This window comes from Schistocerca gregaria, chromosome 8, assembly GCF_023897955.1.
Source record: "Schistocerca gregaria isolate iqSchGreg1 chromosome 8, iqSchGreg1.2, whole genome shotgun sequence".
In the NCBI taxonomy this organism is placed as follows: domain Eukaryota; kingdom Metazoa; phylum Arthropoda; class Insecta; order Orthoptera; family Acrididae; genus Schistocerca; species Schistocerca gregaria.
This window is the reverse complement of record NC_064927.1, coordinates 158,005,501-158,028,336: the sequence shown is the minus strand read 5'-3', so window position 1 is coordinate 158,028,336 and position 22,836 is coordinate 158,005,501. Positions and strand designations below refer to the sequence as shown.

Here is a 22,836-nt window from a genome sequence, read left to right as displayed (position 1 = left end):
GCGTGTTGATGGCCGCGGTCAGCCGTCTTCAGGCTGCTGTCTCGGAGTGTAGCGGCAGTGGGGAGTCTGGTGCGTCGCAGGGTACACCCCAGGTGTTACATGCTGCCTCGGAGTGTAGCGGCAGTGGGGAGTCTGGTGCGTCGCAAGGTACACCCCAGGTGTAACATGCTTCACCCACTGTCCCTGCTGTCGAGACGTCTTCGCGGGTACCGGGCGCGGTTGGGCCACCCTCTCCCCAAGGGGAATGGCGGGTTCAGCGACGTTCACGGCGCACGAGGTGGAGGGTCAATGTGGAGGCTGGCCGTGTGGCGTCGCCCGCTCTGCCTGTGAGTGGACATGTGGCTGCTCCTTCAGCAAGGTCCGAGCACGCACAGGGGGGGGGGGGGGGAGGGGTTTATTAATTATTGGGAGCTCCAACGTTAGGCGGGTGATGGAGCCCCTTAGGGAAATAGCGGAAAGGTCGGGTGAAGAAGGCCAGTGTTCACTCTGTCTGCTTGCCAGGGGGTCTCATCCGAGATGTGGAGGAGGCCTTACCGGCGGCGATAGAGAGCACTGGGTGCACCCGACTGCAAATTGTTGCTCATGTCGGCACCAATGACTCCTGCCGTCTGGGTTCACAGGTCATCCTCAGTTCGTACAGGCGGTTGGCGGAGTTGGTGAAGGCGGAAAGCCTCGCTCGCGGGGTGGTATCAGAGCTAACTATTTGTAGTATCGTTCCCAGAACCGATCGCGCTCCTCTGGTTTGGAGCCGAGTGGAAGGCTTAAACCAGAGGCTCAGACGATTCTGCGGAGAGCTAGGGTGCAAATTTCTCGACCTCCGCTATCGGGTGGAGAAATGTAGGGTCCCCCTGAATAGATCAGGCGTGCACTATACGCCGGAAGCGGCTACGAGGTTAGCGGAGTACGTGTGGAGTGCACATGGGGTTTTTTTAGGTTAGAGAATTCCTTCCCTAGGCCCGACAAGACGCCTCCTGAGACGCGGCAAGGCAGGAGTAGGCAATATGCAACAGGGAATAACAATATTAATGTGCTAATAGTAAACTGCAGGAGCGTCTATAGAAAGGTCCCAGAACTGCTCTCATTAATAAACGGTCACAACGCACATATAGTACTAGGGACAGAAAGTTGGCTGAAACCACATGTAAACAGTAATGAAATCCTAAACTCAGATTGGAATGTATACCGCAGAGACAGGCTGGACAGTGAAGGGGAAGGCGTGTTTGTAGCGATAAGAAGTGCAATAGTATCGAAGGAAATTGACGAAGATTCGAATTGTGAAATGATTTGGGTGAAGGTCACGGTTAAAGCAGGCTCAGACATGGTAATTGGATGTCTCTATAGGCCCCCGGGCTCAGCAGCAGTTGTGGCTCAGCACCTGAAGAATAATTTGGATAATATTTCGAGTAGATTTCCCCACCATGTTATAGTTATGGGTGGAGATTTTAATTTGCCGGATATAGACTGGGAGACTCAAACGTTCATAACGGGTGGCAGGGACAAAGAATCCAGTGAAATATTTTTAAGTGCTTTATCTGAAAACTACCTTGAGCAGTTAAACAGAAAACCGACTCGTGGCGATAACATATTAGACCTTCTGGTGACAAACAGACCCGAACTATTTGAATCAGTTAATGCAGAACAGGGAATCAGCGATCATAAAGCGGTTACTGCATCGATGATTTCAGCCGTAAATAGAAATATTAAAAAAGGTAGGAAGATTTTTCTGTTTAGCAAAAGTGACAAAAAGCAGATTACAGAGTACTTGATGGCTCAACACAAAAGTTTTGTCTCAAGTACAGATAGTGTTGAGGATCAGTGGACAAAGTTCAAAACCATCGTACAATATGCGTTAGTTGAGTATGTGCCCAGCAAGATCGTAAGAGATGGAAAAGAGCCACCGTGGTACAACATCCGAGTTAGAAAACTGCTGCGGAAGCAAAGGGAACTTCACAGCAAACATAAACATAGCCAAAGCCTTGCACACAAACAAAAATTACGCGAAGCGAAATGTAGTGTGAGGAGGGCTATGCGAGAGGCTGTCAATGAATTCGAAAGCAAAGTTCTATGTACTGACTTGGCAGATAATCCTAAGAAATTTTGGTCCTATGTCAAAGCGGTAGGTGGATCAAAACAAAATGTCCAGACACTCTGTGACCAAAATGGTACTGAAACAGAGGATGACAGACTAAAGGACGAAATACTAAATGACTTCTTCCAAAGCTGTTTCACAGAGGAAGACTGCACTGTGCTTCCTTCTCTAGATTGTCGCACAGTTGACAAAATGGTAGATATCGAAATAGACGACAGAGGGATAGAGAAACAATTAAAATCGCTCAAAAGAGGAAAGGCCGCTGGTCCTGATGGGATAGCAGTTCGATTTTACACAGAGTACGTGAAGGAACTTGCCCCCTTCTTGCAGCGGTGTACCGTAGGTCTCTAGAAGGGCGAAGCGTTCCAAAGGATTGGAAAAGGGCACAGGTCATCCCCGTTTTCAAGAAGGGACGTCGAACAGATGTGCAGAACTATAGACCTATATCTCTAACGTCGATCAGTTGTAGAATTTTGGAACACGTATTATGTTCGAGTATAATGTCTTTTCTGGAGACTAGAAATCTACTCTGTAGGAATCAGCATGGGTTTCGAAAAAGACGGTCGTGTGAAACCCAGCTCGCACTATTCGTCCACGAGACTCAGAGGGCCTTAGACACGGGTTCACAGGTAGATGCCGTGTTTCTTGACTTCCGTAAGGCGTTTGACACAGTTCCCCACAGTCGTTTAATGAACAAAGTAAGAGCATACGGACTATCAGATCAATTGTGTGATTGGATTGAGGAGTTCCTAGATAACAGAACGCAGCATGTTATTCTCAATGGAGAGAAGTCTTCCGAAGTGAGAGTGGTTTCAGGTGTGCCGCAGGGGAGTGTCATAGGACCGTTGCTATTCACAATATACATAAATGACCTGGTGGATGACATCGGAAGTTCACTGAAGCTTTTTGCAGATGATGCTGTGGTCTATCGAGAGGTTGCAACAATGGAAAATTGTACTGAAATGCAGGAGGATCTGCAGCGAATTGACGCATGGTGCACGGAATGGCAATTGAATCTCAATGTAGACAAGTGTAATGTGATGCGAATACATAGAAAGATAGGTCCTTTATCATTTAGCTACAAAATAGCAGGTCAGCAACTGGAAGCAGTTAATTCCATATGCCAGACTGAGATTCATTGGAAGAATCCTAAGGAAATGCAATCCGGCAACAAAGGAAGTAGGTTACAGTACGCTTGTTCGCCCACTGCTTGAATACTGCTCAGCAGAGTTGGATCCGCACCAGATAGGGTTGATAGAAGAGATAGAGAAGATCCAACGGAGAGCAGCGCTCTTCGTTACAGGATCATTTAGTAATCGCGAAAGCGTTACAGAGATGATAGATAAACTCCAGTGGAAGACTCTGCAGGAGAGACGCTCAGTAGCACGGTACGGGCTTTTGTTAAAGCTCTGAGAACATACCTTCACCGAAGAGTCAAGCAGTATATTGCTCCCTCCTACATATATCTCGCGAAGAGACCATGAGGGTAAAATCAGAGAGATTAGAGCCCACACAGAGGCATACCGACAATCCTTCTTTCCACGTACAATACGAGACTAGAATAGAAGGGAGAACCGATAGAGGTACTCAGGGTACCCTCCGCCACACACCGTCAGGTGGCTTGTGGAGTATGGATGTAGATGTAGATGTAGATGTAGAACGTGGAGATTCGTCTGTTACCTGAAGCGTCGGGGTGTTGTTGTTGTTGTGGCCTTCAGTCCTGAGACTGGTTTGATGCAGCTCTCCATGCTACTCTATCCTGTGCAAGCTGCTGCATCTCTCAGTACCTACTGCAACCGACATCCTTCTGAATCTGCTTAGTGTATTCATCTCTTGGTCTCCCTCTACGATTTTTACCCTCCACACTGCCCTCCAGTGCTAAATTGGTAATCCCTTGATGCCTCAGAACATGTCCTACCAACCGATCCGTTCTTCTGGTCAAGTTGTGCCACAAACTTCTCTTCAATACTTCTCTTCAATACTTCCTCATTAGTTATGTGATCTACCCATCTAATCTTCAGCATTCTTCTGTAGCACCACATTTCGAAAGCTTCTATTCTCTTCTTGTCCAAACTACAGTCCTAGAAATTGAAATAAGAACACCGTGAATTCATTGTCCCAGTTGGGGGAAACTTTATTGACACATTCCTGGGGTCAAATACATCACATGATCACACTGACAGAACCTCAGGCACATAGGCACAGGCAACAGAGCATGCACAGTGTCGGCACTAGTACAGTGTATATCCACCTTTCGCAGCAATGCAGGCTGCTATTCTCCCATGGAGACGATCGTAGAGCTGCTGGATGCAGTCGTGTTGAACGGCTTGCCATGCCATTTCCACCTGGCGCCTCAGTTGGACCAGCGTTCGTGCTGGACGTGCAGACCGCGTGAGACGACGCTTCATCCAGTCCCAAACATGCTCAATGGGGGACAGATCCGGAGATCTTGCTGGCCAGGGTAGTTGACTTACACCTTCTAGAGCACGTTGCGTGGCACGGGATACATGCGGACGTGCATTGTCCTGTTGGAACAGCAAGTTCCCTTGCCGGTCTAGGAATGGTAGAACGATGGGTTCGATGACGGTTTGGATGTACCGTGCACTATTCAGTGTCCCCTCGACGATCACCAGAGGTGTACGGCCAGTGTAGGAGATCGCTCCCCACACCATGATGCCGGGTGTTGGCCCTGTGTGCCTCGGTCGTATGCAGTCCTGATTGTGGCGCTCACCTGCACGGCGCCAAACACGCATACGACCATCATTGGCACCAAGGCAGAAGCGACTCTCATCGCTGAAGACGACACGTCTCCATTCGTCCCTCCATTCACGCCTGTCGCGACACCACTGGAGGCGGGCTGCACGATGTTGGGGCGTGAGCGGAAGACGGCCTAACGGTGTGCGGGACCGTAGCCCAGCTTCATGGAGACGGTTGCGAATGGTCCTCGCCGATACCCCAGGAGCAACAGTGTCCCTAATTTGTTGGGAAGTGGCGGTGCGGTCCCCTACGGCACTGCGTAGGATCCTACGGTCTTGGCGTGCATCCGTGCGTCGCTGCGGTCCGGTCCCAGGTCGACGGGCACGTGCACCTTCCGCCGACCACTGGCGACAACATCGATGTACTGTGGAGACCTCACGCCCCACGTGTTGAGGAATTCGGCGGTACGTCCACCCGGCCTCCCGCATGCCCACTATACGCCCTCGCTCAAAGTCCGTCAACTGCACATACTGTTCACGTCCACGCTGTCGCGGCATGCTACCAGTGTTAAAGACTGCGATGGAGCTCCGTATGCCACGGCAAACTGGCTGACACTGACGGCGGCGGTGCACAAATGCTGCGCAGCTAGCGCCATTCGACGGCCAACACCGCGGTTCCTAGTGTGTCCGCTGTGCCGTGCGTGTGATCATTGCTTGTACAGCCCTCTCGCAGTGTCTGGAGCAGGTATGGTGGGTCTGACACACCGGTGTCAATGTGTTCTTTTTTCCATTTCCAGGAGTGTATTTATCGTCCATGTTTCACTTCCATACATGGCTACACTCCATACAAATACTTTCATAAATGACTTCCTGACACTTAAATCTATACTCGATGTTAACAAATTTCTCTTCTTCAGAAACGCTTTCCTTGCCATTGCCAGTCTACATTTGATATCCTCTCTACTTCGACCATCATCAGTTATTTTACACCCCAAATAGCAAAACTCCTTTACTACTTTAAGTGTCTCACTTCCTAATCTATTTCCCTCAGCATCACCCGACTTAATTCGACTACATTCCATTATCCCCGTTTTGCTTTTGTTGATGTTCATCTTATATCCTCCTTTCAAGACACTGTCCATTCCATTCAACTGCTCTTCCACGTCCTTTGCTGTCTCTGACAGAATTACAATGTCATCGGCGAATCTCAAAGTTTTTATTTCTTCTCTATGGATTTTAATACCTACTCCGAATTTTTCTTTTGTTTCCTTTACTGCTTGCTCAATATACAGATTGAATAACATCGGCGAGAGGCTACAACCCTGTCTTACTCCCTTCCCAACCACTGCTTCCCTTTCATGTCCCTCGACTCTTATAACTGCCATCTGGTTTCTGTACAAATTGTAAATAGCCTTTCGCTCCCTGTATTTTACCCCTGCCAACTTTAGAATTTGAAAGAGAGTATTCCAGTCAACATTGTCAAAAGCTTTCTCTAAGTCTACAAATGCTAGAAACGTAGGTTTGCCTTTCCTTATTCTTTCTTCTAAGATAATTCGTTCCAGTGTTTCTACGGAATCCAAATTGATCTTCTCCGAGGTCGGCTTCTACTAGTTTTTCCATTCGTCTGTAAAGAATTCGTGTTAGTATTTTGCAGCTGTGGCTTATTAAACTGATTGTTCGGTAATTTTCACATTTGTCAACACCTGCTTTCTTTGGGATTGGAATTATTATATTCTTCTTGAAGTCTGAGGGTATTTCGCCTGTTTCAGACATCTTGCTCACCAGATGGTAGAGTTTTGTCAGGACTGGCTCTCCCAAGGCCGTCAGTAGTTCCAATGGAATGTTGTCTACTCCGGGGGCCTTGTTTCGACTCAGGTCTTTCAGTGCTCTGTCAAACTCTTCACCCAATATCATATCTCCCATTTCACCTTCATCTATATCCTCTTCCATTTCCATAATATTGTCCTCAAGTACATCGCACTTGTATAGACCCTCTATATACTCCTTCCACCTTTCTGCTTTCCTTTCTTTGCTTAGAACTGGGTTTCCATCTGAGCTCTTGATATTCATACAAGTGGTTCTCTTTTCACCAAAGGTCTCTTTAATTTTTCTGTAGGCAGTATCTATCTTACCCCTAATGAGATAAGCCTCTACATCCTTACATTTGTCCTTTAGCCATCCCTGCTTAGCCATTTTGCACTTCCTGTCGATCTCATTTTTGAGACGTTTGTATTCCTTTTTGCCTGAATCATTTACTGCATTTGTATATTTTCTCCTTTCATCAATTAAAATGAATATTTCTTCTGTTACCCAAGGATTTCTACTAGCCCTCGTCTTTTTACCTACTTGATCCTCTGCTGCCTTCACTACTTCATCCCTCAAAGCTACCCATTCTTCTTCTACTGTATTTCTTTCCCCCATTCCTGTCAATTGTTCCCTTATGCTCTCCCTGAAACTCTGTACAACCTCTGGTTCTTTCATTTTATCCAGGTCCTATCTCCTTAATTTTCCACCTTTTTGCAGTTTCTTCAGTTTTAATCTACAGGTCATAACCAATAGATTGTGGTCAGAGCCCACATCTGCCCCTGGAAATGTCTTACAATTTAAAACGTGGTTCCTAAATCTCTGTCTTACCATTATATAATCTATCTGATACCTTTTAGTATCTCCAGGGTTATTCCATGTATACAACCTTCTTTCATGGTTCTTAAACCAAGTGTTAGCTATGATTAAGTTGTGCTCTGTGCAAAATTCTACCAGGCGGCTTCCTCTTTCAGGGTGCATAACTGATAAATAAGATGATGTGTCGAAGTGGAAGCTTCCTCGTACAGACATTCCGACTTCCCTTTGATCTGTGTAGGGATCGATCGTTCGTCTAAGAGGTCATTAATGTTTGTGCTGGGGGTGTATCGGTCTGCTCCTGCGATGGTGCAGAGGGTTCTATTTTGAAGCGTCTGAAGTTTGTGCAGATGCGTGTTCAGAGCTCGTAGGCCGGACTAAATAGACGCCTCGCACACGGATACTTGCGTGCCTATTTTCGGCACTTGAAATGACGAATGCATGAAGTGATGTGTTCAGTCAAAGTGCTCTATCATTGCTTTTTATACCGCCTGCTGGCCTAGCCGGAGTGCTGTTGATGCCCTTTGCTAGTTTGGCCGCTGGGTTCCGTGGTTGCGAATTCCCGTGTCGTCTGAACTGTAGGCGCTGCGCTTGCCGCAGCCCGCACTACATGTATGTGCCCCACGTGTAGTCTCTCTGCAGCAAAATAGTCTGACTTATATTCCTCCGTCAATCCTAGTTCATGTATTTCTTTTTTCCGTAGACACTGGCCAAAGTGAAAATTGCAATCGGAAAGGGATGTTTCGAGAAACAGTGTTTTCATTCCTTTAAGCGCTGCTTTTCCAAAGTCTAGCACTCTCAAAAAAAAAAATTCTTCCGTGTGTATTTTAAATTTTGTCTGCTAGGAAAGCAAGTGAAACAGAAAATATCTTTGTATCCTCTTCAGGGTTTCCGACGTCGTCATGTATTGTGTACAGTTGTTTGAACTATGTCGAACACCTGTCAAATTTCTCGTTTCATTTTCACGTAGGATTTTCTACAATCTTCACATCAGGATTCTTTCGTCAGGAACAGGGCCACTGTAAATTTTCAAATGGCTGTTACCTTCAGTTAATGACAAAATGTCTTCGCTCAGTTGTATCTCCGAATCTCGGGGTCATACCAATAGTTTTTATTCATTCTCTACGCAATCCAGTCTTGGGAGTTATCATAATACGACATAATTGCTACACCATTAGTTTTCAAACCATGGAATTCCTCTTTAAAAAAATTGGAAAAAAGGTTCTGTCTTTTCTGCGTGGACTCTTTTCCAGCAGTGATGATTGCGTTTTTTAATCGGCACACGTGTTTCGTCAGGTGAGCAAGAGTATTTCTGGTTTCCATCTGTAATTGTAAATGGTCTCACCACTTACTCCGTTCGGAACTCACCCACAAATAGTTCCTATTCCCATCATATTTTCTGTGTACCCAATTCTGATGGCGATCGGTCAGAAGAAACAGCTTCTTTTTTGATCTTGTAGTTATTTCCATTAGTCACAGTGTATAGAACTCAAGGCCCATTGTCGGCCCGTGAAAAATTTTACCGATGCTACAATATTACAAAAAATAAGCAGATTGTCTTTCTACTAAATCGTCACGGTAGGCGCCACCAACTAGTGGCACGTTATTAGCTTTACACAATGGGCTACGGAAATTGGAAATTTGTGGTAACGTCTTACGGGACCAAACTGCTGAGGTCATCGGTCTCTCAGCTTACACACTACTTGATCTAAAACTGACTTAAGCTAAGGACGACACACACGCACCCATGCCCGAGGGAGGACTCGAAGCTCCAACCGGCGGAGCCGCGCGGACCATGACAAGAAGCCTACCCTGGGCGGCCCAATGTGCTACGATCAAGTAAACTGTATATACACTCCTGGAAATTGAAATAAGAACACCGTGAATTCATTGTCCCAGGAAGGGGAAACTTTAATGACACTTTCCAGGGGTCAGATACATCACATGATTACACTGGCAGAACCACAGGCACATAGACACAGGCAACAGAGCATGCACAATGTCGGCACTAGTACAGTGTATATCCACCTTTCGCAGCAATGCAGGCTGCTATTCTCCCATGGAGACGATCGTAGAGATGCTGGATGTAGTCCTGTGGAACGGCTTGCCATGCCATTTACACCTGGCGCCTCTGTTGGACCAGCGTTCGTGCTGGACGTGCAGACCGCGTGAGACGACGCTTCATCCAGTCACAAACATGCTCAATGGGGGACAGATCAGGAGATCTTGCTGGCCAGGGTAGTTGACTTACACCTTCTAGAGCACGTTGCGTGGCACGGGATACATGCGGACGTGCATTGTCCTGTTGGAACAGCAAGTTCCCTTGCCGGTCTAGGAATGGTAGAACGATGGGTTCGATGACGGTTTGGATGTACCGTGCACTATTCAGTGTCCCCTCGACGATCACCAGAGGTGTACGGCCAGTGTAGGAGATCGCTCCCCACACCATGATGCCGGGTGTTGGCCCTGTGTGCTTCGGTCGTATGCAGTCCTGATTGTGGCGCTCACCTGCACGGCGCCAAACACGAATACGACCATCATTGGCACCAAGGCAGAAGCGACTCTCATCGCTGAAGACCACACATCTCCATTCGTCCCTCCATTCACGCCTGTCGCGACACCACTGGAGGGGGTTGCACGATGTTGGGGCGTGAGCGGCAGACGGCGTAACGGTGTGCGGGACCGTAGCCCAGCTTCATGGAGACGGTTGCGAATGGTCCTCGCCGATACCCCAGGAGCAACAGTGTCCCTAATTTGCTGGGAAGTGGCGGTGCGGTCCCCTACGGCACTGCGTAGGATCCTACGGTCTTGGCGTGCATCCGTGCGTCGCTGCGGTCCGGTTCCAGGTCGACGGGCACGTGCACCTTCCGCCGACCACTGGCGACGACATCGATGTACTGTGGAGACCTCACGCCCCACGTGTTGAGCAATTCGGCGGTACGTCCACCCGGCCTCCCGCATGCCCACTATACGCCCTCGCTCAAAGTCCGTCAACTGCACATACGGTTCACGTCCACCCTGTCGCGGCATGCTACCAGTGTTAAAGACTGCGATGGAGCTCCGTATGCCACAGCAAACTGGCTGACACTGACGGCGGCGGTGCACAAATGCTGCGCAGCTAGCGCCATTCGACAGCCAACACCGCGGTTCCTGGTGTGTCCGCTGTGCCTTGCGTGTGATCATTGCTTGTACAGCCCTCTCGCAGTGTCCGGAGCAAGTATGGTGGGTCTGACACACCGGTGTCAATGTGTTCTTTTTTCCATTTCCAGGAGTGTATGTTTATGATTTCCGCTTTGTTTTTTCTAATGCATTAATATGTCATAAATCTTTAACTGCCTCTGTACCCCATGCATCACCGTTCCTGAATAACAAGCATGAGAAGAAAAAAAGTGCTTTACATCACACCCACGAGCCAACACTTTCGTACACTTTCATACTAAAATTCCTACTTTACTCGCTTTTTTCACCACCACCTATAGCCCTTTGACTTAAAAGCGTACTAATCACAACCAAATTTAATACATTAATTTTACATATATAAACTGAACTGTTTAAATTATGTAAAATTTATAATTAATAGTTTTACATTTCGAGGAATAAAATAAAATGAAGAAAAATGGTAGCGACGACAATCGAACCCAGACTGACAGTCGCCAGTCATTTCACTGGACCACTGTGCCGAGGCACAGATATGTCGCATAGAGCTCAAAATTCCTTATATTCTACCTATAAATACTTAGAGAGCATTTTATCTTTTTTCAGACGAAATATTCTTGGAAAATGTAATAGGCATCTACACGCTTCTAATCACATGGTGCTATAAGCCAAAGCAGTAACTTCACTCCCACGCCCTTCCCTTGTCAGATTTAAATTTGGAGCTGGCCTATCTGACTCTGTGACTCTTACTTTCTCCTCCAAAAAGGGCATCTTCATCAGATCATCTACAAAACTCTCTATTTTGCTTGCACAATACTAGACAGACACTTTCAAAGAAAAATACTGCTGTGCTGCAGTGAACAGCGTAGCGCCCACAGTGCCGGCAGCGATGACGTCACGTCAGAGCATGCACAATTGAAAACAGACAGCAGCCTCATAACCCCGAATTCACAGCAACGCTGTTGATCGTCAGTTCAGCACTCGACACTGGTTCCCATTTATCGCGGAGAGAGTATTACAAAACACGTTCTCGTCCATTTTATTTGCATGAATAAAACGTTCTCGGTTTTCCAGCCGCGTCAATTCAAATAAAATGCTCGAGCTTTCGATGGCCATCTCCGCCATCGTCGTCAGGAGTGAACTCCTAACGACGATGGAGTGAACTCCTGACGACGATGGCGGCGATGGCCATCGAAAGCTCGAGCATTTTATTTGAATTGACGCGGCTGGAAAACGGAGAACGTTTTATTCATGTATGCCGTCGCGAAAGACTCCGAGGACACATTTTATTTGCATGCCAACACGCATTCTAAAAGAAATGGTATGATTTTAGTGCGATTACCAGCTCTTATTCGAAGAGAAATGACGTAATTTGAGTGTGATATTTACAGTTTGCTGTAGCACGTTATCACGTGATCACCGGCCTCCACTGCGTAGGCCTACGACACTACACAGAAACGAAGGCTGTTGGCGAGGACACTGGCTGTGCTAACACATCCGCTGTTGCTGAACGACTGGCGTCTACATCTACCTCTACGTTCGTACTCCGCAAGCCGACGTCTGGTGAATGGCAGAGGGTACCTTGTACCGCTACTGGTTGTGTCCTTTTCTGTTTCACAAATGGAAGGAGGGATAAAAGACTGTCTATATGCCTCTGTACGAGACCTAATTTCTCTAACCTTATCTTTATGGTCCGTACGTGACGGCCTTAGAATCGTTCTGCAGTCAGCCTCGAATGCCAGTTCTCTAAATTTTCTCAGTAGCGCTCCTCGAAAAGAATGTCGCCTTCCCTCCAGTGACTTCCTAAATCATGTCCGTAATACTTGCGTGTTGTTCGAAACCACCTGTAAAAAATCTAGCAGTGCTCCTTCGAACTGCTTCGATATCTTCCTTGAATCTCACATGGTGAGGATCCCAGACCCTTGAACGGTCCCCACCAGTGTATCGAACTAGTGACCTTCATGCGATCTTCATTACAGATAAACCACAGTTTCCTAAAATTCTCCCAATGAACAGAAGTCGACGATTCGCGCTCCCTGACACAGTACTTACACGCTCATTCCATTCAATATTGCCTTGCAACGTTAAGACTAGATATTTAATCTACGCGACAATGCGAAGCAGAAGATTATTGATTCTGTCCTGAAATATTATGAGTTTGTTTTTCCCACTCATCCGCAATAACTTAACTTTCTTACATTAGGACTAGCCACCGTACATCCCATCAACTAGAAATTTTGTCTAAGTCACCTTGTACCCTCCTTCAGCCCGCCCCCGGTAGCTGAGTGGTCAGCGCGACAGAATGTCATTCCTAAGGGCCTGGGTTCGAAATGGTTCAAATGGCTCTAAGCACTATAGAACTTAACATCTGAGGTCATCAGTTCACTAGACTTAGAACTACTTAAACCTAACTAAGCACATCACACACATCCAAGCCCGAAGCAGAATTCGAACCTGCGACTGTAGCAGCAGCGCATTTCCGGACTGAAGCGCCTAGAACCGCTCGGTCACAGTGGCCGGCGGCCCGAGTTAGATTCCTAGTTGGTCGGAGATTTTCTCCGCTCAGGGACTGGATGTTGTGTTGTCCTAATCATCATCATTTCATCCCCATCGACGCGCAAGTCACCGCAGTGGCGTCATATCAAAAGACTTGCACCCGGCGAACGGTCTACCCGACAGAAGGCCCTAGTCGTACGACTTTTACATCCTCCTTCAGCCACTCATGGAGGACACCTTTCCATACATCGCAGCCGGCCGCGGTGGTCTCGCGGTTCTAGGCGCGCAGTCCGGAACCGCGCGACTGCTACGGTCGCAGGTTCGAATCCTGCCTCGGGCATGGATGTGTGTGATGTCCTTAGGTTAGTTGGGTTTAAGTAGTTCTAAGTTCTAGGGGACTGATGACCACAGCAGTTGAGTCCCATAGTGCTCAGAGCCATTTGAACCATTTTGAACATCGCAGCCTCTTCAGCAAACAACCGCACACTGTTGCTTCGCCTGTCCGCCATGTCATTAATGTATACAGAAAATAACAGCGCTCCAGTCACAATTCCCTGGGGCATTTCTGTGTCTCTCATGAACACTTGCCGTCGAGGATTCTGTTACTTAAGATGTCTTTGAGCCACTCACATACCTTGGAATCTATTCCGCATGCTTGTATCTTCGTTAACAGTTGGCAGTGTGGCACCTTGCCAGATACTTTACGGAAGTCTAACAGTGAGGCAAGATTTGGTCGCAAACGACATTGTGCAAAACTGTGCACTTCGGCACACACTGTGCAAAACCACTTGGACGGACGTCCCACGGCACCTACAGCGTCTACAAAACGGTCGAAAACACTCCGATCGGAAAGTCCATAGCCTCTCCTCCAGCGGTCGGGAGTGGCCGAGGGGTTCTAGGCGCTACAGTCTGGAACCGCGCTACCACTCTACCATTCTGCGTGGTGTCTGTTTGTTCTATATCGTGCCTTCCTACCACTATCTCGCAAAGACGCTCTGAGCGTGTTTTTTTTAGGGCATTGACTAGTTTGAACCTGGGAACTGTTGCTGGTAAGGAGACGCCAGACCACACATGACATGTAGAATTCAGAAGAGTTCAGTGAGACTAGCGATGATATAACCAAATATTTAATGATTACAGCGTCAGCTCCACTGCACTCCCTGTAAAAGAATCTCAATAATAACTAAATTTAGTGGAAGGGGTTCGAGGTTTTCCTATTTTTAGTTAGGTGGTAAAATAACGTCGAAAAAGCAGTTGAGTTTACCATTGGAAATTTTATTCTACTCACAAAATATTGTTTAAAAATTTCACTATTGATAAAAGGAAATGTTTTAATACAGGATGATAAAAACCAACTGCGTTCAACAAAAATGTGAACAAATATTCCCTGATTGGGTTTCCAAGTTCTGCAATGGATCGAAGGATGACCTATGCCATATCACATCTATAGTCTAGGTTTAAATTAAGTTTCACAAAAGAGAAAACTATCAAAATGGTCTATAGTGACCCTCAACTATCTTTAATTACTTATCTAATTTGTCGTAAATTACAGTGGCTGACGTGGCTTCTCAGTAACTATATAACAGAAAAATCATCGCGTTTCAGATTTTTACTTCAAGTGGCAAATGTGAACACCATGAGCTTTAATTGACGATGGACACTAGTATTACGCAAAAAGGGAGTGTAACAGATGAGACTTCTGCAGTTCTGAGTGAAGTCTTATGCGCTGTTATGCGGCATCCCGTGCGTTCATTGCTTGTCGGTGTTCGTCAGGGGGCCGCGGGCAGCACAGCTCCGTTCACCTCGCCGTCTCGGAAGCAACTCTCTCCTAACTTCTCCTTACTACAATTTACCGAAGTTGGTTTAAAAAAACTATCGGTCTGTCTTTTCATCTGACCAATCAGGGACTCAATGTTAACCTTAAGCTCCACCTACAAAAATTCTGTCTATCCATTGATAAACGTTATACTTTTCATGGTGGGTCAATGTTTTTAAAATTTGGAACGTAACAGAGACGCGAAAAAGTCTCACGCTAAATCTTGCAGCTGGTGTGGCCCTTTTAGTGTTCTCGTAAGATCTATACTGTTCTTCTGGAGGGCTCTATCTTTTAACATGGGCTGGGGGAGGGGGGGGGGGGGTGGTCCTTGACGTACCTGAGACGCGAAAAAGTCTCACGCTAAAACTTAAGGCTAGGGTGGTCCTAGCGGTTAGCTGGCGACTTGGGTGTCCGTCTCTTATCGTAGGGCCTTCAGCTTAACACTGTTCTGCTCTCGGCTTCTGTTCTCGTTTCTCCCCTCAGAACTGCGTCTGTCTCTCGGTGGGAAGGTATGACATGCATTTAGGCATTCTTGTGTTAGTCTGTGGTATTCCATTTGCTAACTCGTTACTCGTATTACTTTGGTTAGTTTAATGTCACGATTTATTCGGAGCTATGTGACATACTACTGGAGTTGCTTATCATGTCAGGGTTTTCATGGAAGGTGCTGGATTTGCCTGACACCTTACACCGCTACATTCACATGTTCGAATCCTGCCTCGGGCATGGATGTGTGCGATGTCCTTAGGTTAGTTAGGTTTACGTAGTTCTAAGTTCTAGGGGGTTGATGACCTTAGAAGTTCAGTCCCATAATGCTCAGAGGCATTTGAACCTCCATCTCTTCCACTGTTGCCCACGTGTATCGCTACAGCAACAACTAGCGCCGATGTGACGACGCATTTATGGCTGGGTGTTGCAGACGGGGAAGGACGAGGACGAGCTGTCGTGGCCGCTGTCTTCGGTGTTGTGGGAGCTGCGACTTTTGAGGCTGTGGCTGCCGCCGCCGGGCCGCCGACTGCGCCACCGGCTTCTGCTCGCCTTCGCCATGGTCTCGCACGTCGCACTCCTCTTCATGGTCAACGGCAGCTTCATCGTGAACACCCCTACTGATCTCCCTCAAATCTCTTTCGTCGCTTATAACTGCCTGACCGACATCGGGCTCACTTCCAAGGCAGTGAATGAGAGTGCATTGACGTCTGCTAAAATGTAGCAAACAAAGATTTTTTTTTTTTTTTTTTTTTTTTGCAGAATCAAACATACATCTCTAAAAATGGTCATTGAATTCAACGAAACTGATCCAGAGGGACATAGTGACTTTATTCTCTCAGAAACAAAAGTGACCGGATGTGAAAGTTGTTGTAACCGAGATCGGAACGGTCGCAGGATTGCCGAGGACGAAAGTGCGGCGGGACCAAACGGGAGCTGCCAGCGAACAAACAAAACGAACAGGGAAGGACAATCACGAACAATGACGGACGACATAACGAACAACAACACGCAAATAGCAACGGGATCACAAGCGAAACCTCACGAATCCACAACGTCTACTTGTACACGGAAACCAAGTAAACACGCTGTCTGTATGCGAGATGTCGATAGACTACCGCGAATATCAGACTGCCTGCTGAGCGAGAGGCTGGCGCTTAAATACCTAATAGAGTACGTTACTATTGGAAGCGCCAGGATAGCCGAGAGCGCTAATGCGCTGCTTCCTGGACTCGGGTAGGCGCGCCGGCCCGGATCGAATCAACCCGGCGGATTAACGACGACGGCCGGTGTGCCGGCCAGCCTGGACGTGGTTTTTAGGCGGTTTTCCACATCCTACTGTGTGAATACCGGGCTGGTCTCCACGTCCCGCCTCAGTTACACGACTCGCAGACATTTGAAACACATTCACACCATTTCACGATTTGCAGTAGACGCAGACAGCTGGGGTGCGCTATTTCCGTCCTGGGGGTACGGGGTGGCTGCAGAAAGGGCATCCGGCCACCCCTTAAAAATTCGCCAAGTCAAATACGTACTTGACCCTGCGCACAATGCGGGATAAAGGCGGTAGCAAAAAGAAAGAAAAAAAATACGTTGTTATTGGCCGCTGGGACCACGTGCTCCACCGTGGTGCCCTCACATTATATGCGGGCCAGAAGCGCGCGCGCAGCCACGGCTTACGGCGCGACGGCTGGAGAAACTGGTGGTAATCGTGGTCCATGCAGTCTGGCACGGATTCGAAACCCGCGGCAACCGGTACCAGAAAAGTCAGCGTCAAAAGGGGAAATTGTTCGCAGATCAATTTGCAGGAAACTAGGACTTACGAAATGTTGGTTTAAAAAATTAACGGGACAAAAAAAGGGGGGCCTTGATTATCTATCATCATGTGAGAATTTGCTTATAATATATAGGATGACAGTTACTGAACTATATTGAAATAAAATCGTCGTAACTTCTGAACGGTTTCCAAAGCAACGTTCAAACGCCATGGTTAGCCGCGGCGCATGATGGCAATACGTTTGTTGGTTTATCAACGATGCCCACTTTCATTTGGATTGGTTCTTCAATAAGCAAAACTGGCGCATTTGGGGGACTGAGAATCCACATTTCGCGATCGAGAAGTCTCTTCACTCTCAACGGGTGACTATGTGGTGTGCGATGTCCAGTCACGGAACAATCGGTGCGATATTCCTTGATGGCACGGTGACTACCAAACGGTGCGTGAAGGTTTTGGGTGGTGGCCGCGGTGGCCGTGCGGTTCTAGGCGCTGCAGTCCGCAACAGCAGGACTGCTACGGTCGCAGGTTCGAATCCTGCCTCGGGCATGGATGTGTGTGATGTCCTTAGGTTAGTTAGGTTTAAGTAGTTCTAAGTTCTAGGGGACTGATGACGTAAGATGTTAAGTCCCATAGTGCTCAGAGCCATTTGAACCATTTTTTGAAGGTTTTGGGAGATGATTTCATCCCCGTTATCCAAAGTGACTCTGATTTCGCCAAGATGTGTTTAATGGAAGACAGAACTCGACTCTATCATCCCGGAGGAGCTCTTTGGGGACCGCATTCTGGCTCTGTTGTAGCAAGAGGCCACTGGCGTAGGTCTCGATTAGCCGTCGTATTCCCCAGATCTTAATACATGCGACTACTTTTTGTGGGGCTGTAATTAAAGACAAGGTGTACACCAATAAGCCCAAATCCATTGATGAGCTGGGAACAGCCTTCAGGAGGTCATCGACAGCATCGATATTGCGACACCTTCAGTAATCACGCAGAATTTCGCTATTCGTCGGCGCCACATCATCGCCAGTGATGGCAGGCATATCGAACACGTCGCAACTTAAATCCAAATATCTGCAATGACGTTTAATGTTGAATAAAATGTGTGCACACCGTAGTTTGTGACTATTTTCCGATTTTTCATATACATCTACATCTAAGTGATTACTCTGCTATCCACAATAAAGAGCATGGCAGAGGGTTCAATCAACCACCTTCAAGCTGTCTCTCTACCGTTCCACTGTCGTATGGCACGCGGGAAAAACGAGCGCTTAAATTTTTCTGTGCGAGCCCTAATTTCTTTTATTTTATCGTGGTGATCATTTCTCCCTATCTGGGTGGGTGCCAACAGAATGTTTTCGCAATCGGAGGAGAAAATTGGTCATTAAAATCTCATGAGAAGATCCCGTCGCAAAGAACGTCTTTGTTTTAATGATTGACACTCCAATGCACATATCATGTCTGTGGCGCTATCTCCCCTATTTCGCGATAATACAAAACGAGCCGCCCTTCTTTGTACTTTTTCGATGTCATCCGTCAGTCCCACCTGATGCTGAACCCACAACGCACAACAATACTCCAGAATATGGCGGACAAGCGTGGTGTAAGCAGTCTCTTTAGTAGACCTGTTGCACCTTTTAAGTGTTTTGCCAATGAATCGCAGTCTTTGGTTTGTTCTACCCACAGCATTATCTATGTGATCGTTCTAATTTAGGTTATTTGTAATTGTAATCCCCAAGTATTTAGTTGAATTTACAGCCTTTAGATTTGTATGACTTATCGCGTAATCGAAATTTAGTGTATTTCTTATAGTACTTAAGTGTAACTTCACACTTTTATTTATTGAGGGTCAATTTTCGCTTTTATCACCATACGGATATCTTATCTAAATCATTTTGCAATTCGTTTTGGTCATCTGATGACTTTACAAGACGGTAAATGACATCATCATCTGCAAACAATTTAAGACGGCTACTAAGATTGTCTCCCATATCGTTAATACAGGTCATGAACAATAGAGCCCCTTAACACTTCCTTGGGGAACGCCGGATATTACTTCTGTCGTACTCAATGAATTACCGTCTATTACTACGAACTGTGACCTTTCTGACAGCAAATCAGGAAACAGTCGCCAACTGAAGAGATATTCCATAGGCACGCAGCTGGGTTTGAAGACAGTTGTGAGGTATGGTGTCGAAAGACTTCTGGAAATCTGAAAATATGGAATCAATTTGACATCCCCTGTCGATAGCACTCATTACTTCATGAATATAAAGAACTAATTGTGTTTCGCAAGAACGACATTTTCTGAATTCATACTGACTATGTGTCAATAAATCATTTTCTTCGAGGAACTTCATAGTGTCCGAATACTGTATATGTTCCAAAACCCTACTGCAAATCGACGTTAGTGATATGGGCCTGTAATTCCATGGATTACTCCTACTTTTCTTTTTGGGTATTGGTGTGACTTGATCAATTTTCCGGTCTATTAGGTATGGATCTTTGTATATAATTGCTAAATATGGAGCTATTGTATCAGCATACTCTGAGAGGAGCTTGACTGGTACACAATCTGGACCAGAAACCTTGCCTTTATTAAGTGATTTAAGCTCCTTTGAGTCACCGAGGGTATATTTCTTTCAATGTTTCTCATCTTCGCAGTTGTTTTTGATTGGAATTCAGGAATATTTACTTCGTCTTATTTGGTGAAGGAGTTTGGGAAAACCGAGTTTAATAACTCTGTTTTAGTGGCACTGTCATCAATGACTTCACCGTTCTTATCACGCAGTGAAGGTATTGATTGCGTCTTGCCACTGGCGTGTTTTATGTATGACCAGAATCTCTTTGGGTTTTCGGCCAGATTTCGAGACAGAGTTTCGTTATGGAAATTATTAAAAGCATCTCGCATTGAAGTACGCTCTATATTTCGAACTTTGTACAACTTTGCCAGTCTTGGGGATTTTACATCCTCTTTTTCGCTGCTTTTGCAACAGCGATCTGACCTTTTTTGTGTACCATGGAGGATCAGTCCAATCACTTATTAATTTATGTGGTATACATCTCAACTGCTGTTGATACTGTCTCCTTGAAATCATTCCACCACTTTTCTTCTTTTACAGGACCAGATCGGAAGACTATCTTAAAAGGGCGTTAAGAGCACATTTATCAGATTTTTTAAATATATATATACTTTGCGTTTTTTTATTGTTGTAGGTGTTATGGAATTCAGCCTAATAGCAGCTGCCTTGTGGACGCTAATTCCTATGTTCGTTACGATAATCACTATTTGTTCAGGATTATTTTTTGCTAAGAGGTCAAGTATGTTTTCGCAACCATTTACGCTTCCAGTGGGCTCATGAACTAATTGTTCACAATAATTTTCTGAGAAAGCATTCAGCACAGTTTCGGATGACGTTTTATGCCTGTCACCAGCTTTAAACGTATAATGTTTTCAGCATATCGAGGGTACGTTGAAGACACCACCGACTATAACTGTGTGGGTGGGGTACCTATTTGAAATGAGACTCAAGTTTTCTTTGAACTGTTCAGCAACTATATATTCTGAGTCTGGGGGTCGGTAAAGCGATCCAATTAATTGTTCAGTCCGATTCCTAAGCATAACCTCTGCCTATACTATTTCGCAGGAACTATCTGCCTCAATTTCACTATAAGGCAAACTACTTCTGACAGCAATAAATACTCCACCACCAACTGTATTTAAAATATCCTTTCTGAACACTGTTAGATCGTTTAAAAAAATTTCGGCGGAATTTATTCCCGGCTTTTGCCAACTTTCTGTACCTATAACTAGTTGAGCTTCAGTGCTTTCTATTATGTCTTGGAGCTATGGTTCTTTCCCAACTCAGCTATGACTAATTACAACTACAATACCGATGGTTTCTACAAGTTACTGTGTTTTACCTGTCCACTTTTAGAAGGACGCCCTTTCTGTGGTTCCCTGAGACCCTGTAAAGTAAAAAACCACCCAGTCTCTTCCACACAGTCCCCGTTACCCGTGTAGCTGAATCCTGTATGTAGCGGACTCCTGACCTATTGAGCGGAACCCGGAAACTCACCACACCTGCCCTCAAGTTCTAAAATAATACAAGAGTGGCCCACTGTCACATACAAATGTCCCATAAATCTTGATATTGACGTATTAGATAAGCCCGCCAAATGGAGAGTGCAATAGTGACGCCTCTCTCAAACTCCGTCAATCGCTGATAACGCTGTCTCACAACAGTGCGCAGCATCTCCGTTTCGCTCACAGCACTCTCTCAACATCTGACGCTCTTCACACCCCTCGTATACCCTAACAGGCCTGGTAAGAACACTAAACGCAAACAACACATTGCACTCTGGTCAACGTTCTACCTGTCCCACACAACTGTAGCTCATCATTTACACATCCAACGATACTGTGTGCGTGTACAAAATTACGTTGACATCCTACCATGTCTTTTGGGCGCTACAGTTTTTCCTCGTAGGGCAGCATATTTTCAACCAATGATTCCTTATGCACTTTATTGTGATTCCGGGATTCAGAGTCAGATTCAGATAAATTTTTTCCACTGCTCGATACAAAAATAATCTTGTCGTAATTTTCGTGTACAGCATGTACACTCCGAAATCGCCAATCTTCATAAAGTGCATATGTGATCTATAACTGAAAATCTTTATGACAAAAGGAAAATAATGTTCGCTGGCTCTGAATGGGACATTATTCCATCATCAGAGAGATTGTATTGCTTATTGTATTGCTTTTAGTTTCGTTCAGTTTATTCTGCCATTCCATGTTCTGCTTTAAGGGAGATCGGCAGGGTGACGGCCGAAAAAACTCGATTTTTTATTATTACGGAATTCGAATGTATATACATTGAAGAATTATCCCGCAAAATAAAATGCGCGAACTCTGAAATGTAACGTTTCTGTGAGCCTTTGAAGCAGAGCGGGCACGGCACGCCTCGCTGTTAGAGAACCGGTTCCCCATTCACGCTCCCTATTTATACCGATTTGAGTAAACCTGACTTGCTGGAGCGTTGTTTTGGCGGTTTTACTCAAAATGTGTACTAAAGTGTCAATATCATTTGGCGATAAGCTCCAAACATAAGATGCAGCCGAAGCGAAATTGTCAACATTGCTTCAAATTTGGCTGTATGTTTATTCAATGTAGGCCACACTGCATTAACGCACTTGACAAATGCCCTTCAAATCAAAACCGGCGATGAACTGCGCCGATTCCGTGAAGATAAAGACGCCAGCGGCGATGCTCTCAACGACGAAAATGGCTTTGAGGACGAAAATGAGGGATTTTCAGGTGAAAGTAGCAGAAATGGCCATCCACATCTGCATCAGACCCCACAATCCACCTAATGTTATGTGGTGGAGGGTACTTTCGGTACCACTATCTGATTCCTCCAACCCTCTTCCACTCGCGAATAGTGCATGGGAAGAATGATTGTCGGTTAGCCTCTCTATTGGCTCTAATTTGTCAAATTTTTTCCTCATGGTCAATACGCGAGATGTATTTGGGGGGTAGCAATATGTTGTCCGACTCCTCCTAGAAAGTGCTATCCCGACGTTTCAATAGTAAATCTCTGTTATGCACAACGCCTCTCTTGTAACACCTGCCAATGGAGTTTGTTTATTATCTCCGTAATGCTTTCTCGCCAGCTGAACGATCCCGTGATGAAACGCGCCTCTC

The 22,836-nt window shown here is 46.1% G+C and overlaps 1 protein-coding gene across 1 annotated transcript in view; it reads left to right on the top strand.

Annotated features, from left to right (window-relative positions):
• LOC126285088 (uncharacterized) overlaps window positions 1–22,836 on the top strand; it is a 72,792-nt gene that overhangs the window by 431 nt on the left and 49,525 nt on the right. Inside the window, 1 exon segment of the mRNA XM_049984413.1 lies at window positions 15,792–16,046. Coding sequence (XP_049840370.1) covers window positions 15,792–16,046 — 255 coding nt within the window.